At 38.5% G+C, this 26,087-nt stretch overlaps 1 protein-coding gene and 1 pseudogene across 1 annotated transcript in view; one reads left to right on the top strand and one right to left on the bottom strand.

Moving 5' to 3' along the window:
- Window positions 1-26,087, top strand: part of st18 (ST18 C2H2C-type zinc finger transcription factor) — a 106,855-nt gene that overhangs the window by 67,797 nt on the left and 12,971 nt on the right. Inside the window, exons 11-17 of the mRNA XM_088347368.1 lie at window positions 1,890-2,101; window positions 9,893-10,129; window positions 12,702-12,808; window positions 16,258-16,320; window positions 18,381-18,449; window positions 21,299-21,361; window positions 25,468-25,548. Of these exons, the coding sequence (XP_088203494.1) occupies window positions 1,890-2,101; window positions 9,893-10,129; window positions 12,702-12,808; window positions 16,258-16,320; window positions 18,381-18,449; window positions 21,299-21,361; window positions 25,468-25,548 (832 nt within the window). The remainder of the gene's footprint in view (window positions 1-1,889; window positions 2,102-9,892; window positions 10,130-12,701; window positions 12,809-16,257; window positions 16,321-18,380; window positions 18,450-21,298; window positions 21,362-25,467; window positions 25,549-26,087) is intronic.
- Window positions 5,704-5,793, bottom strand: LOC148376465 (U2 spliceosomal RNA; annotated as a pseudogene).

Below are 26,087 nucleotides of genomic sequence, written 5' to 3' on the forward strand. Positions count from 1 at the left end.
ATGAAGTCAGGGATCATGTTGACTGATCCATCTTTGCTCAATTACCCGGTACTGTTATATTCTAGTGCACATGTGTCAAATTCATGGCTCCTGGGCTTAATTTTGCCCGCCACATCATTTTCTGTGCCCCAAGACACAATGCTGAAAGAAGCACAAGAGAAACAAGGACGTGCATTTTTAAATATGTCTACTGGATGTCGCCAAAACCAGATGCCACTCGCGAGGCAACTGTTGCTATATTTGCTGACAACCATTAATCAATCAGAGAACATTGAGGAAACCCATTCAGAAGTGATTTTATTTAAGTAAAAGTTTAAACATGTTTTTTTAGGCAATGCGAAAAATGCAGTTTTTAAAAATAGCAACTAGATGTTTTTGCAGAGGTTTAGAGAAGTTGTAGCTCCTTACTAAAATATATATGACACGCAACAGCGAAGTTGCCATATTTAGGTGAACATTTTCATCAAAAATGAAAAGCAGATAGACTTTTAAATCATTACATCAACCATTTAAATTAGTGTTTGTATGCTGTTTTTATTTTACAAATCCAGTAGATAAAAACTCTCAGCGAAGGAATAAAATATTGAGGAAACAAAACCCTCAAATACTGTTTTTGTCAAGAACCGTAACAGGATCAGGACCCAAACGTGTGACGTTTCACACACAAGCCTTTTATTTTACGGGAAATGGGGAGTCATGCACCTTAGGCAGCAGTCTGGCGGGAAATGATAGGAAGCCATAGGCCGACGAGATGGATACCAATCGAGTAAATATCAGACAGATGGGGTCGGTACCGGACAAGATGGGACAGACAGGATTGATAATGAAACAGAATATTGAAATAAAACAGGAAAAACTAAACGGGAACGAAAACTGGAGAGAATAATAAACAGGACAAAAATAGACGGGAACTAAACTGGAAACTGATATTGAACAGGACAAAAATAAACGGAAACAATACCGGACAGGAAATACCAACAGGAAACAGGACCGAATCAAAACCCACGTCTTGCGGGGCAGAGGTTCGTTGACGGACTGACAAACGCGGAGTGAGAGCACTGAGCTTAAATAGACGGAAAGCCAATCTGTCAATGAGCTGCAGCTGGCGCCACATGGGCGGGGCCAATTGGGCACCATGGCAACCTTGACAGTTTTATAATAAAATCTTACATTCCTGAATCATAATTTAATTGTGAGCCTCCAAGAAGACCCCCAGCCTTCCAGCTAAGGCACACTTTTTTGCAATTAATATACTAGTCTGGCCCCTGTGAGAATGTTTTTTCTAATATATGGCCCCTGAGCGCAGTGGTTAGCGCGTGTGCGGCACATTTCTGAGGTCATGGGTTCAAATCCAGCTACCGGACTTCCTGTGCGGAGTTTGTATGTCCTCCCCGTGCTTGCGTGGGTTTTCTCCGGGCACTCCGGTTTCCTCCCACATTCCAAAAACATGCATTTCAGGTGAATTGGCTGGTCCAAATTGTCCCTAGGTGTGGATGAGCGTGCGAGTTGTCTGTCCCTGTGTGCCCGGCGATTGGCTGGCAACCAGTTCAGGGTGTCCCCTGCCCACTGCCCGAAGATCGCTGGGATGGGCTCCAGCACCCCCGCGTCCCTACTGAGGATAAGCGGTGCAGATAATGGATGGATGGATGGATGGATGGATGGCCCCTGAGCTAAATGAGATTGACCTCGGTATAACATCCGCGGAAACTTTGAGTTCTTTTTGGGGTGAAAAAAATGTGTCTATTCAGAAATAAATACGGTAAAAGCAAAAAATAAGAAAAAAAAAATGGGTGCGGCCCGTTATCAAACAACCCACAGCCCAATATAGGGTCCGTGGCCTAGTAGTTGCCAACTACTGATTTATTCCTCTATTTCCTTTTGTACTTTAGCACCTCAGCAGTATCATTCTGGCTTCCCGGCAGCTCCGAGTAGCCACCTGCCCACTCCCGGTCAGCGAAGCCCTGCGCCCGGTCCCCTAAAGCAAGAAGACGTGGCCCCTAAAAGCGCCACCACCGCGGCTACCGACATCCTCAATCTCTCCACTCGCTATCGAGAAAACGGCGAGACGGCGGCCGGGCGGCCCCTGGCAACCTCTACAAAGGTAAGCAAATCAGACCACGTGGAAAGAAGCCGATTAATGTGCTCATCCGAAAGCAACTCTGATTTGTGTATAAAAAGAGAAGGCATCAAAAGAGAGATGTTGGCAGAGAGAGAGAGAGAGGGATCAGGTAGCATATAAAAAAAAACATTTAAAAGGGTTTACTGCCCCTCCAGCTTCAATGTACACGCGTGAAAATTGGTGTAATCGTATCAAAAGAAGATTACAGCCACTCATCCTTCCTTTAAACTGAACCTATTAGGACATCAGATGGCCTGATGTCGATTGAATATTACATGGAAAGAACTCCAAACGTAAAGAGATTAAAGTTATACTTTTACAAGGGAATGTGTAAAATTGGAAAACTCACGTCAAAGAGCATTCAAGTTATGTATACTGTAAATTCCGGACTATAGAGCGCACCTGATTTATAAGCGGCACCCACCACATTTTAAGAGGAAAACCGATTTTGTACATACACAAGCCGCACCTGTATATAAGCCGCATGCGCCCACATTTAAACATGTAACACAAACACAAAATTAACCCAAACCCGACTTCAAGTCCCGAGATTGAAACTACCGGTAAATGTCCTTCATTAAAGTCCACAGTCCAAAAATTACAGCCGGCAAAATGAACGGAAATTGATACCGGTACTTATGGTTTGATGCAGACCTGCAGAGTCCGGGTCCCGTTGAAAGTAATCCAAGGAAAAAAGTGTATATTTCCAAAGGTAAGGGTGGGAAAAATATATCAGATGAACACATTTACTTCTTTAACCAACTTTTTACCCCCTCTTCTTTCCTTGTCTATCCCTCACCTTTAGCGGTCCCCACTTAAACTCGGCACCCCGCGTTTGTTCCGCCCCTCACTTTTCGTTCATCCGTGCAAAACATATCAGAATAAGTGTCTAAAATAAATACAAATAAATACATTACAAAGATATACAGTTGCAAATACATATTATACATGGGTTACACATATTTACAAAGAAAGATGGTACACCGAGAGAGTTTTCAAAGCTTTAATAATAATAATATAGCTTTGACAGGGCAGTTAATGGTAGCAACACTCGAGCGCCGCTAGCGGCCGTTAGATAAATTACATATTTTGGCTGCATCACTGAATAAGCCGCAGGGTTGAAAGTTAGGGAAAAAAGTAGCGGCTTAAAGTCAGGAATTAACGGTACATAAAAATGACATCACTGCCAAAACGCAATTAAAAGTTGAGAAAATAAGTATTGAAAAAATACATAAAACGACCACATTTACTAGTCAACAGAAAAAGAAAAATGTTCCATTGATTTTACATTATTTTCTTCTTCTTTTTTCTATACTGTACATTAATGCCTCATTTATCGTGGTAGTTTACATTCCAACAAAAACGCGTGAATTCCATTAAGTAGAAACTTCTTTTTTACAATAATGATACAATAGAATTCCCTATTATACACTCAAAACAAAATGCAAACCCTTTTAACAAACAGAAGTACTGTATCAACGTTTTTCCATTCATTTTTTTTTTTACAATTAACGACTTTACCATCTTAAAATAGAAAAAATATTTATACATATACAGTAATCCCTCGCTACAACACGTTTTACTTTTCGTGATTTCGCTAATATACTTTAAGTATTTTCCCCCATTTCTATATATATCATTGTTGTCAAAGGACAATAACATCCTTTTTTTTGGGGAAGGGGAATATTTTTGTGCCTTTGTTGGGTCATGCTGTACAAAACAACTCCAAAAAATGGTTTTGTCACTTTAAAACAGGGGTGTCAAACTCATTTCAACTCGGGAGCCACACGATAGAACAAACACTCTGTCGGGGGCCGGACTAGTAGATTAAAGAGAAAGAAAAAGAGAGAAAAAAATAAGAGAAAGAGAAAGGGGGAGGAAAAGGAGAGAGGGTGGGACAAAGAAAGAGAGAGAGAGGGAGAGAGCATGAAAAACAAAAGAGATAAAAAGTTGTGAGAGAGGGGAAAAAGAGAGAGGAAGAAAGAAATCCAAAGAGAAATAGAAAGACAGAAGGAGAGAAAAGAGAAAAGAAAGCGCGAAGGGTAGGAAGAGAGAAAGAGAAAAGAGAGAAAAGGAAAAAAGGAAGTTAGAGCAAAATAGATTAAAAAGACACAGAGAGAGAAAGAAACAAAGAGCAACAAAGGAAGGGAAAAAGAGACACAGAGAGTGAAAGAGACAGAGACAGACAGTGGGAGAAAAGGGGTGGAAAAGAGAGAGTGAGAGAGAGAGAGAGAGAGAGAGAGAGAGAGAAAGAAATACAAGTATAGTGTCTTTGTTCGAGGCACCTGGCTTTGGCAACATCAAGTTGACATATTTCAACCTGTAGCTTGTTTTTCTCTTGCGCCTGATTTGGCCCGCGGGCCGCCTGCTTGACACCTGTGCTTTAGGACAACAACTCAAGATTTGTTCATTGTATTGAAATCCCCAAAATTGGGTAGTAAACATTCCATGAAGGCAAAAAAGTACAAATAAAATGACACAAATGGAGATGTGTGTTTTTTACATAACTGCAACAATATATGCTTTGGTGCTATTTAGCCTTTAATTTGACCGACAGCGAATACTTTTTAAATGCACAAACTCCACACTGCAAATACTAAAGCTTAAAACTTTAGTAAAAATATGGTGAAATGGGAAAACAATGTAATAAAAGGCTATTGCTCATACTGACAGTCTAATACTGGGCATTGATTTCTTTTGGAGCAGCGGTTCTCATTACAGCTGCCAATTCCATTGTCTGCAGCCTCTTGTGGCCTTTTCATGATCAGGACCTGGATTTAAAAGAAGAGCTTTTTATTTTCATTTTATTGCATTTAACTATTTGGCCTTCATGAGGAGCCAATTAAAAATACAATTACAAGTGTTGTGCTCTTTTTCTGGCTGGGGGCGATTTCAGGTATAGATGTTACTCGAAGTGTACCGTAAATTCCGGACTATTGACCGCACCTGATTATAAGCCGCACCCACCACAATTCAGGGGGATAACCGCTTTTGTACTTACACAAGCCGCACCTGTATATAAGCCGCATGCCCCCACATTAAAACATGTATCACAATCACAAAATTAACCCAAACCAGACCAGACTTTAAATCCCGCGATTAAAACTCAATATAGAGTGCACAATCCAAAACCACAGCCGGCAAAATTAACTGAAAATGATACCGGTACTTAAGGCTTGATGCAGACCTGCAGAGTCCGGGTCTCGTTGAAAGTAATCCAAGGAAAAAAAGTATATATTTCCAAAGGTAAGGGTGGGAAGAATATATATCCACTATTGTCCGCCGCGTCCACAAACACTCACCTTTACCGGTGTGCACTTCCCATCAGCCCGCGTTTTTTTCGCCCCTTCTTTTTGATTCGCCCGTGGGAAACATATCAGAATAAGTGTCTGAAATAAAGACATTACAAAAATATACAGTTGCAAATACAAAAACAGATGTTCTATTTTCTTTATTAATTATCCATTATCCGTTATCGGTCAGTTAATAATACGCTACAAAGTCAAGGAGCCGGGACTCTTACTCTCAGCCAAAAGGCCAAGCTAAGGTCCTAGCCTTAATGCCTTGCTGCGATCATTGCGAATGCACCGTTCCCGGAGGTACTGCAATACCGGGCCGATGCGTGGAGTGGACAGAGCAAGCTCTTATTCCATCTCCGGATTGCAAAAATCAATCGTCACATTGTATACAAATTCAGAACCCCTGACCTGACCAACACATTAAGATACATGCAAAGCCAAGCCAAAGCATTATATCTGAAGTTCTGCCTAAAGGAATCCATCCATCCATCCATCCATTTTCTGCACTGCTTATCCTTGTTAGGGTCGCGGGGCCCTAAGCAGTCATCAAGACATTTTAAATGCACGTATTCTTTAAGAATTTAGAACAAAAAAACCTATTGTATGAAAACAATGTTATAAAATATAGTAATTGTCATGATTACTGATGTGACTCAGCTGTGCCCGCTCATTTGGCGCCTACTGCCGCGGGTTCTGATTGGCTCCCTGTCAGTATTTGAACCCAGTCCTGTCTGTCCCCTTTTGTCAGTCCGTCTGCGAATCTCCGTGTATACTAGGCAAGCCTTTTTTGACCCTGACTCACACCTGTCCCATTTTTTGCTCCTGTTTGTCCCTCGCTACGACCTGTTTTGATCCCGACCACGTCTGCTCTCCCGTCCCGAATTACGATCCATTTTTTATCCCGACCACGTCTGCTCTTCCGTCCCGGCATACGACGCGTTTCCAACCCCAACCACGTCTTGCTCTCCCAGTCCCGGCTATCGACCAGTTTTCTGCCCCTGACACCGCCATTGCTCGCTATGGAAGATCCACTTCCGCGTTTGGAGCACCATCAGAGTACGAGAGCGACTTGCTTCCCGCGTCCAGTGAACACTGTGTCGTGCACGCAGCCCTTTCTCTTTCCTCCAATAAAACTTGTGAGAACCGTAACGCAATTGGGTCCTGTTTCCGTTCTGGTCCTGACAGTAATACAGTGGAACCTTGGTTTTCGAACGCCTTTCAGTTCGAACAAATCGGAGTCCGACCAAAAATTTACAGAAATTCTTGCTTCGCTGTTCGGTCAAAAAATCGGAGTTCGAACGCCGGTAGTGCGTGAGTGCGTACGCTAGGGTGCAACGCTGAACGGCGTACGGGTGTAGATCGCTCTTTTCGTGACCAACTGTTATCGCGTGCGGACGTGCTTCGTTTTGCTTTCGCTTTTAATATAGGTGTACGAAGTGTTTTAGCCCCTAATTATGCCTCCGAAGAAAGTCAGTGCAAGCAGCAAAGTTTCTACAGGTGAAAAAAGAAAAGTAGTGCGTACAACTATTGCATTTAAGAAAGAAATAATAGCAAAATATGAAGGAGGTGTGCGAGCGCCTTCTGCTGACCACCACAAAGGTAAGAAATCCTATTCATAATTCTTTTCTTTATTCTTTATTTTTTTATTCTTACACGTTCATGTTAGCATAATCTTTCATACGGACGATTACGATAACGCGAACGTACGATTAGCCTGGGTTAGCTTCATGTTTACGTTAAAAATTCAAAACATTCAGGGTGTTGGAACGGATTAAAACGATTTACGTTATTTTTAATGGGAAAAATGATTTCGGTGATCGAACAAATCGGTTTTCAAACAGGGTTCTGGAACGGATTATGGTCGAGAACCGAGGTTCCACTGTTCAAGAATGATAACATCAATCACACACAATTTAAAGCAAAACTATCTTATTTTTGCAGAGCATCAAAAAAAAAAAAAGAAAAATATCTACATTTGTTGTTGCATAATAGTCCCTAAGTAGTCGCCAAGATATTTTTGAGTGCAAAAGTTGCATTTTTGCCCGTTCGAGTGAGTTGGTTGTGCAACGCCGCCATCACCTTCCATACTGTATCATGAAGATGATTCAAAGTTGTTGTTGTCGCACACCTACACGTTGGCTCCGCACACGGCCTCGTGTCCCTGGCTGACAAACGTGGCCTCGGCTGAAAAACGTGGCCCCCACACTCAATGTCAATGCATAAAAACAGTGTGACCAAGTTGGATCATCTGCTCCCGTTTTACAGCTTAGTTATGTGCGGGCGCTCAAACTAAAGGACAGCTTTCCTGTTTGGGAGACTTGGCCAAGACTCGCAGCCATACTTAGAGTGCTATATGCCGCACTATATCTGCATAAGTACGGTACAATTACGCCCCCACTGGTCTTATGAAAATATGTATAATGAATGTAACAATGACTGCTGGATAGAGAGAAATGTATGCTTTCTTGCTTAAGCTGGAATGATTTTATTCAAACCTGGATATATATATATATATATATATATATATATATATATATATATATATATATATATATATATATATTCATTATAAATCAATTACTACATTATTACAAGTCTTTTATTGTTTTAATATTGCTGATTATGGCATACACTCAAACATCCAATCTCAAAATACTCTCCTTGTTGATTCCATCTTCTAGCTGTTATCAAGCTGCTCTAGTGTTGCTTCCACATACGCGTCTCTCTTGGATGTGCATGAAACTTTTTTTTGCCATCTTTTTGAGGGTTTGCATTTAGACTATATTTAAAACAGTCCTTTTCTTACTTTCACCATTTCCATCCTACAATTAAAGAAACTTTGAGCATGTGCAAGAAATCACTCGACTACCAATGCAGAACTTTTTCACCATACAGTATTCAAATATTCTGAGAAAGTCCTGTATATGAAATCTAGATATTTTTAACAATTGTTTTGCAAGTATAACGGTTTGAAACAGCTCTGCCCATTTTACGAGAATAAAATGAATCCAAAATTCAAAAGAAACTTTATTAAATACTTTTTAAATTTATTTCAGAATAGCAATGTTGAAAATTTAGCAGATACACAGCAATCCAAATTATATTATTTGATATTATCTAAGTATTGTTATATAAGTATTGACCCTTCTTTGTAATATTCTATTGTTTTTATTATTGTTTTGTTTTTATAGTAAATAGAACTATTCTTATTATATTTCCTAAATGTTGTATTTACTGATTATACAATGAAATTACAATCCAACCAATTATGTCACAGGCTTAGTAACAAGGCATTTTCTGTGTAGAGAAAAAAACTGCTCTGAAGTGGCAAAGGGGTCTGCATTTTAATACTAGTTTCCAGAATTGATTTAATATTGAATTACGAACTTTTTTAGGGACTCAAGTTTATTTTTAATTTTTTTACAATGTGATTTACTTCCATATTGATATCCCAGAATTGATGAAAAATGTATTCTTTAATCTGTCATAATATAGTGTTTAAAACTTAAATTCAAGATTGAATTATGCAGCGGGAGTAGCTAGTCTAATGTTGTATTTTTGTTGAATACTACACATACATAACTCAAACATAAATGAGGAAAATCAGAATCTTCTGTGCAATATCCAAAATACATTTCAAGAAAATTGCAAAATGAAAGCGGCCTTTAAATTATCTTTTTCTTTAAAATATATGAAAACAATAGATGTTAAAATAATGAATCCACGGCACAGTTCTGAGGTCATGGGATCATATCCAACCACCAGACCTGTGCAGAGTTTGCATGTTCTCCCTGAGCTTGCGTGGGTTTCCTCTGGGCACTCCGATTTACTCCCACATTCCAAAAACGTGCATGGCAGGTTAATTTGCCAGTCCAAATTGTCCCTAAGAATGAGTGAGTTGTCTGTCTCTGTGTGCCCTGCGACCGGCTGGCAACCAGTTCAGGGTGACCCCTGCCCACTGCCCGAAGACAGCTGGGATGGGCTCCAGCACCCCCGCGACCCTTCTGAGGATAAGCGGTTCAGATAATGGATAGATGGGAAGTTTCATTAATCAGGATTCATTAGGGATTAACCTTAAAAAAAAAAATTGTCCCCTCAAGTTTAATTGAACATTTTAGCATCTTATTTGGTTCACTTTTGTGATCAAACATGTATACCGGTATACAGTCATGTTTTGAAGAAATCAAAAATGTTTAACTTCACTTATATACTGTTGTGCACCTTACAAGGCTTTCAAAACACTTTACATCAGAATAACTATTCAGTAGTATTTAAGTCTGTTCACAGTTAACGCATCCCTTATCCACCCGGGTTGTTGGGGCACCACATTCTGTGGGGTGTCTTGATCAAGTACAGCCTGGCTGTGCCCATCCCTCTCCAAAAGTTATTTTAGCTCAGATGACACTTTGTCACAATAGTTATGATTATTATAGTGTAGGGGTCAATTACTTTACTTCATTTTTTCTATCTGCAGGACTTGCATATAGAGGTGGACGAAAACGGCACCTTAGACCTGAGCATGAAGAAAAGTAAGGAAAGCATCCACCCCAAAGCGCCTTCGGACGAACAAGCGCATCCCGATACGGCTTCGGGGGCCAAAAGTCTCGGGGGCGTTCTGATCGGCCCTGCCTTTTACCATCAGCTATGCGAGAGGGACGGCTGGGACAGCCCCGTCCCTGTCAACTTCAGTCACGTTTTGCATGACAATGAGGTGAATTCGGAACGGCTCAAGCTTTTTGTCAATTAGTCACATCTGCAAAATGTAATGGCGTACAAAAACACATTGAACACAAGAGTTAAGGCAGCATCAAAGCCCAAATTTGAGTTTGAGCTAATAATGAGGGGAAATGTTAAACCTTTCGATCTGCATTATGTATTGAGATAAAGCATTAAAGCTGCTTTAACCCTTCGTAAAAGTTTTAGTTTTTAAGCTTAACTTTTGACTGAGGGTTTAAAGAACCTGAAAGATTTGAGTTATTGGTTAAAGCCACCTCAAAGCTTTAATTTTTAGTTAAAATTAAGTGTTGTAAAAAAGGTTACAATTTTAAAGTTACATTATCTGTTGGGATAAAAACAAGTTACAGTTTATACAATGGATTATATGTTGAGATTAAGCTTTAAAGCTGTTTTAACTCTTGCGTTAAAAGGTTACAGTTTTTAAGATTAACTTCTAACATAAGAGTTTAAAGAGCTTTAAGATTTGAGTCAAGAGTTAAAGCATCTTCAAAGGTTACAATTTTAAAGTTACATTATTTGTTGGGATAAAAAAGTTAGAGTTTATAAAATGGATTATATGGTGGGATTAAGCTTTAAAGCTGCTTTAACTCTTGTGTTAAAAGTTACAGTTTTTAGGATTAATTTCGAACATACGAGTTTAAAGAGCTTTAAAGATTTAAGTCAAGAGTTAAAGCATCTTCAAAGGTTACAATTTTAAAGTTACATTATCTGTTGGGATAAATCTTTAAAGATGCTTTAACTTTTGTTTTGAAAGTCATAGCTGTATCTTTACAAAAATTAAATTAAACAGTTTTAAAATCTTGAGTTAGAGTTAAAGTGTCTTTAACACTTTAATATAGAGTTCAAATGACATGTCCTATAATTTTAAAGCTTCCCTCTTAACAAACGAGATTAAACAACTTTAAAGCTTTAATTCAAGATTGTTTGCAGAACTTAAATTTTAAGTTCAAAAGAGGAGTGCTGTGAAAAGTTACTGCTGAGAAAAAGTTTTATTGCAAATGTATCTATTGTAGTGGGGTCAAAAGTTAGTTTTAAAGCTATAACTCTAATCCTAATAATTAAAGCAGTTTTAAAGTTGCGATTACAGGAATGAGGCAACTTTAAGGTTTGAGTTAGAACTGATCATTTCAGAAAAAGTGAAAGCTTTCAGGCTCCTTTATCAGTTGAGATAAAGCTTTAACTCTTGCGTATATGTTATAGTTTTAGACCTAAACTTTTGACGACACTTTAAGAGTTAAAACACTTCTGAACTTTAAAAAAAAACGTTTAAACAGCTTTACAACTTTAACTCAAGAGTTAAACCAGTTAAAGCCCAAGGTTTAAAGCTTCATCATCTGTTGTGATAAATCTTCAAATCTGCTTTAACTCTTGTAGTACCTTCAAAGGTTTTATATGTATAATGTTTGGTTCAATAGTTAAATTAACTTTTATTCTTGAGAGTTAAAAGACCTTTAAAGCTTTAATATTGAGTTAAACCTTATAGTGTTGTAAAGGTTAAAGCTTTAAACGCCGTAATACAACTTTTAGGTTAAAGCAGCTTTAAAAATGTTTAACTCAATCAATAAAGCTGCTTTAAATCTTTCCCTTGTGAGTTAAATTAACTTTAATTTTGAGTTACAGCTTTAAATTTGGCATTTCTATGTTTAAAAACATCAAACTTGCTCACAGTTCACCACAGTGTAATGCTCAATGCTACAAAATCAATTTGTTGGGTTAGATTAAAACTAGAAAGTGTTAATAATTGTCCACACCAAGTGTGTTCATTTAATACTTTGAAGTGCTTCTTTTTTTAAGCATGTTAAATTATAGATATTGATAAATTCAATAAAGTTTTGGAAAACAAATGGCTCTTTGAAAATGTTAAATCAACACTCTTGGTTTGGACAAATACAGTGTATACATACATAAACATATTGTTTATTTATTTGGTTCTATTCTTGGAAAAAAAAAATTATTTTACACCACCATCCTGAAAATGTAGTCACTGTATTTTGAATTTCTTTAAATATATATTTAGCAGATGAGCCACCACCCCTTAAAAAAACAAAATTTATTAAGCCTTTACACTCCACATATAATGTAAAAAAACTAAGCGTGCCCTGGAAATATAAAACTTACTATATTTGGCATCATTGATTCCATTGGTTAAACAAAGCAGAACTTGCATGCTCATTGTCCTGAATTTGTCCTAATCTGGGCTTTAAGGCTTTTGTTTTCTTTTAATTTCACTCATTTGTTGATGATATCTAGCACATGTGACCTGCTTTCTTTCCATACAACATCTGGTGACTCCTGTCTGAAGGGAATTGTGGGTAGGGGGGATCCATACGTCATGATAAATATCATGTGGATTAAACATGACTTTAAATGGATGTATAGTTTGCTAGCGTATAAGTATCCTAAAGCGTAATCTCTTTGCCTTGCACTTTAACCCCGGGGTTTGTCCTTTAAGAGTATTATTGTGCCAGGGGGCGTCGGGCGGGTAGGGGTTGACTTTATTAATTAGTGACTTGACACTGATATTATGCCGCTGTTTTTTGTGAAAGCAAGGGGAGTTCAATCACGTCGGCGCCGAGGAGCAGCACTACCAAGGCGAGGCGGGCATGATGAAGGCCAAGATGCTCCTACGAGAATCCAAGAAAGAGCTTTTGAGGTACGCCAAAAACTTTTAGTCACCGTGCCTAACGCGAGCTTATCTGACAGATGGCGGCTAGGAATAAATAAGTGCCTTCGTGTTCACGGGGCTTTGTGCACACAATACAGACGGGTCATACAAAGCAAAAGTTTCAGGCCTCCAGGAGATTTTGTTTGAATTCGATCTTTTTTCTTCTCCTGTGGTCACATTGGCCTGAATCTGGTAGCCAGAGTAACACTCAGCAAATATATACAAAAAAATTAAATGAAAACATGTTGTCATGAACCTGAACAGGATCAGGACCCAAACACGTGACGTTCTCACACAAGCCTTTTATTTCACGGGAAATGGGGAGTCATGCACGTTAGGCAGCAGTCTGGCGTGAAATTATAGGAAGTCAGAGGCTAACGAGATCGATACCAATTGCCCGAGTAGATATCGGACAGATGAGGTCGATACCGGACAGGACGGACAGACAGGATTGATAATAAAACAGGATATCGAAAAGCAAAAGGACAAACTAGACGGGAACGAAAACTGGAGAAAATAATAAACAGGACAAAACGGAAACAAAACTGGAAACCGAAATTAAACAGGACAAAATAAACTGGAACAATACCGGACAGGAAATACCGACAGGAACAGGACCGAGTCGAAACTCACGTCTTGCGGGGCAGAAGTTGGTTGACGGACTGACAAAGGAAAAATGAGAGCCCTGAGCTTAAATAGACAGAAAGCCAATCTGTCAGTGAGTCGCAGCTGGCGCCACACGAGCGGGGCCAATCGGGCGCCATGGCAACCTTGACACACAGAGTTCTTTACTTTTTTATGCAATAATAAAATATAATACATTCTGGATCAATTATCAATCAAATAAAATTTACAGGAACAAGCCTTTTCTTTTTTAATATTGCTGATAAGTTGAATAGCCTACTAGTATACTTTTTCGTAATTTGGAAAAATCAAAATGAGTAGTTTTTGTGTCTAATACCCAAAAAAATAATTACCTTGTACAGCGGGGCAAGGAGGTGCAACATCATATATACATTGCTTCCTCATGTAACATGTGAAAGTAATTAAAATATGATATCAATCATGTCACTTACTAAAATCAATGGAGAACCGTGCTTGTTAGCTAAAAAAAGGTCTCCTTCAGAGGTGTCCTGCAGGATGGACAGAAGTATAGACTTACTACACATGCATTGATACAACTGTGGCATTCACTATAAATGACTTCTGCTGTGGGGAAAGTCGAAAAAGTAATATTCTGAAGAGTTTTTTTTTTTTTATCAATTAGCTGAAGTTTTGTAAAACAAGGACTAACAGGCTCAGGGACAGTTTCTTCCCCCGGGTCATCACCACCCTAAACAAGCACGGAAAACTGTGAAAAATATGTATCTTGAGACGTATTTAGTCATTTTTGTCAGTGTTAAATGTTATTACACTACTTATCCTTACTTTATTCTTAAAACTTACGCCAGTCTTCAAAGTACCACATTGTACATGTTTTTGCCTATTTATCCTGACAGTTTTTTATCTTATTTTTCTCTTTAAAGTCATTATTACGTGTTTACCCTGGAGTTTCATGTCTAATCTTGATGTATACAATGTTTCACGTTGTTATCAAGACAATTCAATTCAATTAATACAGGTGGTTATGGGAGAGATTAACAGCAAAAATCAGTTCTACTTATTGTAACTAAAAACTGACCTTTTTCCCCCCTCACAAAATTTCCACTGAATTCACATTTTGGTATTTAAACTGCCAATTCTGTAAAATAATTTTTGACATCTATAGCCGCTGATGGCAGTGTCTGATATAACGTCTGCCCGGACGCCAGGGGCGTGCATCTTTTACGTCTGGCGTACAACTTACACAACGTCTTCGCCCCTGAGGCCGACAACTTTTTCAAGAGTATTTTCTTTTTTTTTCGAATAAAACGTTTGCTTTATTCCGATTTCGAAATCTTCGTTCGGTTTGGATATTTCGGAATTTCAGTACGTTAGGTAATTTGCATACGCGGCAGCCAATCAGAAGCCTGCATCGAATAACTTCGTGCTTCCGGACTTTCCCGAGCGTTATGAGGTCGTGCATTTGCATATCATTTTCCGAAGTAGACGCATAGAGAACACAAGAAAAATTGATACGTGGTTAGGAATCAGGCCAAAACCTAAGCCCCAGAAGAAAGATTCAAAAGAAGCTAACGAAATTGATGACGCTACAAAACATAAACGTACATTAAACGCATCGTGGAAAGAGGAGTTCACGCGGCTTGTAGCAGATGAAGCAACGCAAACATTGCATGAATGAAGATGAGTAAATACAGGTACATACTGATGCCCAGGGTTGGGTAGGGTTACTTTAACTGGATTACTTTCAATTACTTTTGAATTACTCCAATACCAAATATGCTAATAAAAGACAAGAAAAACTTAATATGAATAAAACTATGACTCACAACACGTGGTAAGCTTTCTCTTCTGGCTTTGATCTCTTTGATTTCCGGTAAAACTAACATAAAATGCGACAGAAACAAAATGAAAATAAATCCAAACAGCTTGCCAACATCATTTTTGCCGCTCCATGTATTCCGTTACTCCCCAAGCCTGCACAAAATTTAGTAATTTTATTCATATTTAGTTTCTTATGTCTTTTATTAGCATATTTGGTATTGGAGTAATCCAAAAGTAATTGAAAGTAATCAAGTTAAAGTAACCCTACCCAAACCTGCTGATGCCAGATGGAAAACAGCGATGTCATATACTGTACATGCAATGAATGTTATAAGTAATAGATTTATAATAAACTTAAATTTAAAGTGTTTTTCTGATATATATTCTGATTATCAATCTTTAATACTTAGCAACAACGGGTTTTTTTGCGATTAGTCGTCTTGTTGCATTTCAAGTTGTAAAAAATGGGGCAGGAAAATTTATGGCTGGGCAGGCAACTTTTCAGTTGTCTGGTGTCCGCTAACTTTTTGACATGAGTATCAGACACTGCAGATGGCAGTGAAAGTTACGACTTCATAGTTTGATATTGCCACATTATTATTACCAAATTCCACACTTGAAAATAGAAAATGTACTGTGGAAACATGACTAAAATATCGCCGGAGTAAGTCGTGCCTGACGTGCATCACGTTGTAACTGGTATGTCCGCAGGTTGATGTGGCCTGAGAGGAAATATGTCACTTTGAAAAGTGAGTCTTTTGCCTCTGCTAGTTGGAGTGCATGCTCTGCAGAGCCGCAGACCGGCGTTAGTCGGACCCTTTAGTTCGGACCCTCACTGACACTAGCCGTTAAATAAACATGATGCATTTCTTACTAAATGTACTAACCCCGCCCCAAGTCTCCCACTCTACCGGCTTGCTTCCTCTTTTCTTTCTCTTCTTCTCGATAATGCCCGCGGGAAGGTCCTCGCGCTCGTCCTAATCTGTGTATAAATGTTGTTTACCCTCCCACAGCTGTCCTACCCCGGGCTGTGACGGCAGCGGCCATGTGACCGGGAATTACGCATCCCATCGGAGGTAGCGTAATGAATCACTTTCTCATTAGCATCACACGCACGAGACTTTATTTCTAATAATGATAAGAAGCAGTGGGATTTCAACAGGTAACATTTAAATGGTAAATGGTCTGTATTCATATAGCGCTTTTCAAGTCAATGAAGACCTCCCAAAGCGCTTTACAATGTGCTTCACACTTACCCATTCACACACACAGTCACACACCAATAGGGAGTCAGCCATGCAAGGCGCATACCTGTTTATTGGAGGCATTAGGGATTCAGTGTCTTGCCCAAGGACACTTTCGGCATATAACACAGAGGAGCCGGGAATCGAACCTGATCCCAAGACGAGCGCTCTACCTCCTGAGCTAATGCCGCTATTTCAAAAATATAACGTAAAAGCTAATTTAATAACATCATTAGCTTTCAAATGTTGTAAGCAAGTTGTTTTGTCTTTTTGACATGTTTACAGTCGTCGTGGACTTTGTAGTAATGAAAAGTAAAGCATTGAGGTAGGTTTATAGCTATATTAGCATCAACACGTTAGCTACCAAAGAGCGACTATCTCTAAAAGTTTTGGGGTTGGTTCTAAAAGGGCGGTGGTGTTAAATTAATCAAACTATAACAAAATGAACATTTTACTCCCGTCAATGAATGGAACCATAAACTTACAAGAAAAGCGGTTTCCTGGGTATCTAAATAAGAGCAGTTAGCTTCAGAAACATGAAACTTTCATGCTAGCATAATTTAAAAATATGTAACACAGTGGCAACCAGAACTATCCTTTAACAGGCTGATTATTTGAGGAAATTAAGTCATTCAAAAGATCAACATTGTTCAGCTTTTATACATCAAACAAAAACTGTAAACTTACAAGAAAAGCTGCTTCCAGGGCTTGAACACTAAACAAAAGCAGTCAGTTTAGATAAACTTGAGGCTTTCATACGCTCACTTCCTTATTATACTGTCATGTGACCAAGCTACACCTATCAACCGTTAGCAATAGAAAATATGGAATGCTAGTGCTACAAAAAGCACTTGTGCCTTGTGAAAATAAAGAGTCAGCATGAAAAATAAGGATATTACATAAATATAATATATATATTTTTTTTTAAATAAATATTTTTAATAACCACTCCTCATCATATTTATTTCAAATGTTACATTTGCAGTTATAATGGACTTTGTAAAACTGAAAAATAAAGAAACTAAGGTCCGTTTTAAGCTACATTCGCATACATACATACATACATACATACATTAGCTCCCACAGATACAAGGTTTGACTTTTTTTTTCAGGAAATTAAATTATTTAAAAATTGACAAAATTAATCTTTCTATATATAAACCAGTGAACTTGCAAGCAAAGCAGTTTCCAGGGCTTAAACAGTAAACGATAGACGTTAGCTATGAAAACATGATTTTTTTCTGCTTGCACTTCCTGATTATACGTGTCATGTGACCAAGCTAAACTAATCAATCGAGTGGTACAAAACCTACCCATTTCTTAAGACAATTAAAAAAGTTAGCAATGACAATTTGGAAGTAGCAAAAATTAAAAAATGATTATTTGAAATAAAATAATGAATATTTGAAATAAGTACTTGTCCTCAAACATTTCAAACTTGCAAGACAAAATACAAATAGTTGACATTGTGTGTATTCTGTTTTTATAACATACCACAATGTTATACTAACACATTTTCATCCGTTGACGCCTATAAACATCCTTTAAGACGTTGCATGCTATTGACGGCTTTAGACATCAAAGATCTTCAAACGCATCCACTGCTATTGACGGCTACCGATGAAAAAAACAATTTACGGGCTGCCAGTGAAAAGGTTGAAGTATGAACTTTATTGACCTAATCTATCAACTCGTAACGAACAGAAAATGCCTGTAGCTATAAGCACCTTGCACAGTCTATTTTAAACCTATGGCGGACTCAGACAACAAACAAAGCCAAAACAAATAAAGGCGCGTGCTTGCATTTAAGATGCTTAAATTCACTGGCATGATCAAAGAGTATACCAAAGATGACTGTTAGCTCTTTATCCTATATTTATTTTGTTTTGCAGCGTGTCTGGATGTCCCCTGGCTGACAAGACGCTCAGGTCACTGATGGCAGCCAACTCTCAGGAACTCAAGTACGTTTTTAAAGCTTGCATTGTTGCTTTTCTTGTAGTGGATTTGACATACGAAAGAACAATCTTGCCATATGTAGAAATACGTGTATAATGAAATAAATACAGACAAATATATGCTCTTTAGATAAATGGAGACATAAATGAATCACGCAACTCATAAATATATGACATAAATGCAATTGGTTCATATATTTACCGTAAATTCCGGACTATAGAGCGCACCTAATTATAAGCCGCACCCACCCCATTTTAAGAGGAAAACCGATTTTGTACATACACAAGCCGCATCTGTATATAAGCCGCATGCGCCCACATTTAAACGTGTAACACAAACACAAAATTAACCCAAACCCGACTTCAAGTCCCGCGATTGAAACCAAATGTCCTTCATTAAAGTCCATAGTCCAAAATTCACAGCCAGCAAAATGAACGGAAAATGATACGGTACTTAAGGTTTGATGCAGACCAGTCCAGGTCCCGTTGAAAGTAATCCAAGGAAAAAAGTGTATATTTGCAAAGGTAAGGGTCAGAAAAACATATCAGATGAACACGATTACTCATGCCACTCCTTTTTCTTTAACCAACTTTTTACCCCCTCTTCTTTCCTTGTCCGTCCCTCACCTTTAGCGGTCCCCACTTTAACTCGGCACCCCGCGTTTGTTACGCCCCTCATTTTTCGTTCATCCGTGCAAAACATATCAGAATAAGTATCTAAAATAAATACAAATAAATACATTACAAACATATACAGTTGCAAATACATATTATACATGGGTTACACATATTTACAAAGAAAGACGTTACACCGAGAGAGTTTTCAAAGCTTTAATAATAATAATATAGCTTTGACAGGGCAGTTAATGGTAGCAACACTCCTTCGTTAGAAAAATTACATGGCCGCATCACTGTATAAGCCGCAGGGTTGAAAGTTAGGGAAAAAAGTAGCGGCTTATAGTCCGGAATTTACGGTATTAGGGCCGCAGCAATCAGTCGACAAAAACAGATAATAGAAATAGTCGGCAATGAATACCATTGTCGACTTTGTCGCCAGACACGATTTTCCAACAGCGTGTGGCATCTTATATGATTATAATTTCTACTGAGAGTCGCTCATGCGCAATAGCGTCTAGAACAGTAGATCTCAGAAATGACGGCATCCACAAGGAGAATGTGTACCAAAACTTCTAAAGTTTGGGAGCATTTATGCCTAGATACGGCAATAAAAAGACTACTTGGAAAGTTTGCAAAGGAGACCTTGCATATCATGGCAGTCGGTGACGTGTGAACATTTAAAGCACGCTGGACAGACGAACGAAACAGAGTCTGAGTCGCCTCGGTAAAATTAAAATAGAATTCATACTAATTAGGTTTTGATGACACTCAACACACATATTTTTCTCTATAACACAAAGCTTGAGCGTTATGCCAGAATGTGCCTGACAAACGTAATTGAAATGAAAAGCATCTTTTTTGATTTGAAGAACAAACATCAATTGTCAGTTGTTCAAACCCTTTAATTTCAAACTGTTGATAATTGTTCAGTAATTATCTACAGGATCAGCAGTTGACCACTGAATGTACTTCACAAAACGCCCATATTAAGTTATTTATTCAACTAGTCGTTCCAATGGTCGTTGACTAGTCGACTATTTAAACAGTCATTTGCTGCAACCCTAATTTTTATGGAATTTGTCCTTTATGTAGGTATTTTTGTCATTTATTTCGTAATGTATTTGCATTTTCTCTTATATTTTGTCGTTTATATTGACGTATATTTTGTCAGAACAAAATTTGATTTAAATGAGGGTGTTGGTCAAACTGACTGAGGTTTCCACATTTTGGTTCAACAGTAAGTAAAGGCATTGCAGTTGCTTAGTGCACTCGTCCATCAATTAATAGAATAGAATAGGATAGAATATACCTTTATTGTCATTGTTACAAAATGGGTTAACATATTGTGACAACGAAATTGGGCATGACACTCCAGTTTCACACATTCACAGTGAGGTAAAAAGCCAAGAAGATAAAGGAACAGAGAGGATAAGGTTATAAAACAAGGAGGATAAGGCTATAATTATAATTTACATGATATTTACACAAGAAATGTCGGCATGTAGGATGTTACATACATTTGGTATCGTAATACAGTTGGTATTGTAAGGGTTGTGCAATTTGACCTACCTTTTAATAGGTAAAATGCTCAGGCAACTTGGGCTTCTCATTAATAGATAGATAGATAGATAGATAGATAGATAGATAGATACTTTATTCATCCCCTAAGGGAAATTCACATTTCCAGCAGCATCCCTGAGCTGAGAACAGTACAATAATAAAGCCAAAAGAATACAATATACAAATAAATTAATTTCAATAACATCTTGTTGTGCCAAATTACACGACAAAATACGCAAAAAAAATGTTCAAAATGAATACCTAAATAAATCACAAAATGCATTCAGTATATATATTTTAATACTTCAGTTAGAGTATATAAGTAGGTATTACGTGATTTATTTATGTGCTCATTTATTTTTACGGCATATATGGTAAATGGTCTGCATTTATATAGTGCTTTTTCAAGTCAATGACGACTTCCCAAAGCGCTTTACAATGTGCTTCACACTTACCCATTCACACACACACTCACACACCATATATATGTAGGTAGTAATTTATTTTTACATTTATTTCCACACATGGCAGGATTGGTCCTCCATATTTTTGACAATCCGGCTAAGCTCCTCGCCTTGCCCCTCTCAGATGCATATTTCAACATTCCTCGCGGGAAGTTTTTTTTGGGGGGGCCATTGATTTGCATGATGAGGGTGATGTGTGTCTCGGTTGCGCAGGTGCCCCACACCTGGATGCGACGGATCCGGACACGTGACGGGGAACTACGTGTCGCACAGAAGGTAGCCATTGGCGAGGGGCAGCAGATACACGCACGGCGGGCGCCAAACACACTTGTCGGAATGCGTGACATCCGAGCAGATGGTGAAAGTCTCGCTCGCTGCCGCAAACGCGCTGTACTTTTTCAATTTCACTTCTCGGGTTGCTTTTTATTGATTTACTCCATGTTACGTAAAGAAACGCTTGCAAGAAAACTCTAAAATAGTCGTGAAATAACAATATTTCTGTCTTTCTTTAAGGCTAGGTTCACACTGCAAGGAAATCGGATTGTATTGCACGCGACCTGTATGCTACCTGTTAAAGTCTATCTAAATGGCACATATCGGGTTTTTTTTACACCAGACCCAGGCCACATTCATATGTGGTATTAAATCCGATAAATTTTGGAATGCGACTTCAGAGTGAACGGTCGAGACGCATTCATGCGATCTGCACATCAACGATATGCGGAAGCCGTCACTATTCTGAGTTAAACCAGGCAGGAGGCAGCGGATGAATCAACAACCATGGCGGACGAACACTTGTTTATTTTTTAACTCACGGAACAGCCAAAATCCCATCGGATATAACTGGAGTCACAACATGTCGCTCGACGTCACTGCTGTAAACGATCACAGGGCTATACAAATAAACATGACTTGACTTGACATTTATATCACACAACACGGAGAGCCTTAAATGGGGGGAAAGTGAAAGCTCCGTCGTTAACATCCATGAGTACTTCCGCAAACAATGAGCGCAATGTGTGTGACGTCACGTGTCCGCTTCTGCGCATGCAGGATACTTGAGGTGTTCACAATCACATACTGTTTGGTTGGAATTGTGAACGATCTCATAAAAACATCGGATTATACCTAAACAATCAGAATTGAGTATTAGACTCTGCAATGTGAACCTAGCCTTAGATTATGACTTTAGTTTTTAAATTGAAAAGGGTTATTATAAAAAGGACAGTGTTTATCATTTGGCCACTAGATGTCATTGTATCATGTAGTGCAGTGGTGGGCAACCTTTCCTGTGTCACGGACTGGTATAATGTCTCACAATATCCCCGCGGCCCGGCCTAGTAATAACCTTAGTAATAATAACAATAATGATAATAATAATCATCATCATCACAAATCCACAGTGCAAACACTAGACCAGGGGTTGGCAAAAACGTGCCCGCGGTGACATTATCACATGCCTGCGGGCGTTCTAAAAGAAGACCTAATCATGAAATATCAATGTGCAAAATGTGAATGATCGTGACACAATTTTTTTAAAATTGCATTTACAGTGTTATAAATTAAAAACAAAAAGTTTAAAAAATATTTGACAAAAAACATGTTCTCCCCGACATTCATTCATATCACACAACACGGAGAGCATTCAATGGGGGGAAAGTGAAAGCTCCATCGTTAACATCCATGAGTACTTCCGCAAACAATGAGCGCATTACTCCAAGCACCCCTGTTTCCTCCCACGTTCCAAAAAACATGCGTGCCAGGTTAATTGGCCGGTCCAAATTGTCCCTAGGTGTGAAAGAGTTATTGAGTTGTACATCTCTGGGTCCCCTGCAACTGGTTGGTAACCAGTTCAGGGTGTACCCTGCCCACTGCCTGAAGATAGCTGGGATGGGCTCCACAATCCCGCAACCCTACTGATACCCACAACTCGTTGCTAAGATTGGGTGCTATGATTCAGGTTTGATTCTCACTGCATCCATTGCTGAGCAAAATATGTCAGCATTTTCAGTTACGGAGCGATTTGGGTTTGATACCCGCTGCGTCCAATGCTAAGCATAAAAGGCAGCAATGTCAGTTAAGGTGTGACGCGCACTCAAACTTTGATTATAATTTTGCTGAATAAATAAGTTCACCCAAACAAATTTGGTATCTCGTTTTTTTCTGTGCAGCCCGTTACCAGACGACCCACAGACTGGTATTGGTCCGTGGCACGGTGGTTCTCAACCACTGGTATAGTGCAACTGAAATCGGAGCTTAAAGTGACCAAAACTTATCATTTTTCGTCTTAGATTTTTTTTTTTTTTTTTTTGCTGAGCCTTTAGTGAGGTATACTTGATTGAAGTCCATGAGCTGCTCATTTTGAATAAAATAATTAATAACTTGTCTCAACATTGTCTCCTGCTCCAATTTAAAGTCCAGTTTGAAAAATTTCAATTTTGGGATGTAATCCACGATATTTTTAGACAAAGGCCAAAATAACATGACAAAAAAATATACAGTAGATGGCTGCACTGCACTGTTAGCTTGCTAATATAACTTCTATTGATTGGGCTGGAGGGAGAGCGCCAAATGAAAATCCAGGGTTCATACACATTTTCATGGCTAAATTCAAGCACTTTTTAAGGGTTTTGAAAGCCAATTCTTAAATTTTTCCAGTAACATTAAAAGAAGGAATCTGGTGTGAATCATGTATTTAGAAGATCCACAAAGATGTCTATGATTTACGTATGCGATGTTTAATCTTCCCTGTACATTTTTCAAGACGTATGATTTGTATATCTTGAGTAAATTACAGATAGATCCGTGGACATGAGCAATTTCTGTGTAAATAATTTTAGACAAATCTCTCCCCATATAATTGTTGGATAAAATGATGGCAATATGTAGCTTACATTTTCAGTTGCAGGAAGTTCATCTCATTACAATTCGTTAAAGGGAAACCCTACTTTACTCTTTTGCATGGCCCATAATGAATGTCCATAATTGATACATAATCCTTGCACTAATACACATTTCATAATTCCTTGTTTGGGTGTAGCCTGCACCTGTCCTGTTGGACACGACCTGTTGGGGGCAATGACGCTTCATAGGATAATGCCATACAAACTAATGCCAGCTGCTGTTAATCACAAGGGAAGAAATGCAAGCGAAGTCACCAGAGAGCAGTGTCGCGTCATTTTTAAGTCAAGTCAAGTCATGTTTATTTGTATAGCCCTTAATCACTAAGAGTCTCAAAGGGCTGCACAGATCAAAGACTATTGCAAACTACAGACACAATCCCCTCATCTAAACACTGCATGAGGGAAAATAATACACATATTATCAACATAAAATATAGATTATTCATATGCTATAGAATAGAAGTGTGTTTTAAGCTTAAATGTCACCATGTTTCGAAAAATATCAACCATTTCAAGCCTTTACAGGCACTTCGCCCAAAATTCAAGCACTTTTCAATACATGAAACCACAACATTAAAATTCAGGCATTTTCGAGGGTTTCAACGAACCCTGAAAATCATTGGTCATGGTCACTATCTCTCTGAGAGAGCTAATAAAGATGTTGATACGCTATTGACTAAAGCGATCAGGCAGAAATGCAAATGTATAGTTTTTAGAATCTGCTGCGCAGCAGGGAGAGCAAAGGTGGTATCTCCTTTTTTAGGCTATACCAAGACCTCTCTCACCCCGTTTGCAGACAGCGAACGAGTTTTAGTCAAACTTCGCGCATGCGTAGAAATTATCAATGACGTCACAAATACGTCTTGCCATACATAAAACGAAAAAATAACTGAAGTATATGTGTGTATTAAAATCTGACTATGTGTGTGTATTTTAATGAATACTCATACATTCAGAATGGAAACATAGTAGATACAAATAAGAAAAAACAAGTTAAAATGCGAGTTAATTTAATTCAGGATTATTTGTAACATAGAACACAGATAATAAACAATTAACTAAAAATGATCTACTTTACACTCTCCCATGACATGAAACATGCAGTTATCCTATTGCCCCCTGGGGTAGTTAAATAGAAAAGTGCTTCTTGGCGGCCGCTCGCTCTTAATATTTGAACAGTAAATTTGAAAATTCAGTGATTTCGAAAAAGAAAATCCAAAAATGGTGAAGTTAAATGAGAAACAACTTTAACACTGAATCAAAATAACAATTTAATATACCTTATGCCTCACCTGCGTGCCCTGACCCCGTGTCACTGATCTTCGCCCATCCTAGCTAATAATTATTTGGTTTATCAACTTAATTATGGGGATGTTTTTTACATTGATTAGTCTGAATAATAATTGGGAACATTTGCTGTATAAATTCTCATATTAGTCAGCCCGAGTTTTCTAATCATACATTGTTCTTTTTTTCCAGTCTGTCAGGTTGCCCACGTGCCAGAAAAGGAGGTTTGAAGCTCACCCCGAGAACAGAGGCCAAAGACGAGCAGGAGCTTAAGTAAGACATTTCTCTCTTTTCTTGGCTCTTGTTTTGTTGCCTGACGCAAACAAGCGAAAAAAAGTGGCACGCTGGCGTAGTTCCCCCGTACCTGCGGGCCATCAAGTTGCACAAAGAAAATCAGCGGCTTTTGTACTCACATTAGTGAATTACTTTCCCCGGATTAGGACACCGTGATGTGTTTTGTGGGATTTAAAAAGAGAATATCGGGCTTATCACTCTCTCGCTCGCTCTGAGTGCTTCCTTGGTAATAATGTGAAGAAAACGTCGGCGCCGGACTCGTCGGCCAAAACAATCACGTAATTGACACGTGAGCCTTTTGTGGACGCCCGCATCTGGACGCTGATTTTTGGGTGTTTTTTAATTACTGATGCATCAGCTTATAGGTATTAAACGGGTATAGATCTGATTCACATCAGGAGAGGGGTGGTGGGGGGCCATATGGCACGACCCTTTAGTAAAATAAATAAAAAAGTCATTTTTCTAAGCCATTTTTCTAGCATTAGCCGAGCTTTGTACAATGAAAAAGCCTGACATTT

The sequence above is a fragment of the Urocampus carinirostris genome, chromosome 1 (assembly GCF_059441175.1).
Source record: "Urocampus carinirostris isolate Australia breed hairy pipefish chromosome 1, RoL_Ucar_1.0, whole genome shotgun sequence".
Taxonomy (NCBI): Eukaryota; Metazoa; Chordata; class Actinopteri; order Syngnathiformes; family Syngnathidae; genus Urocampus; species Urocampus carinirostris.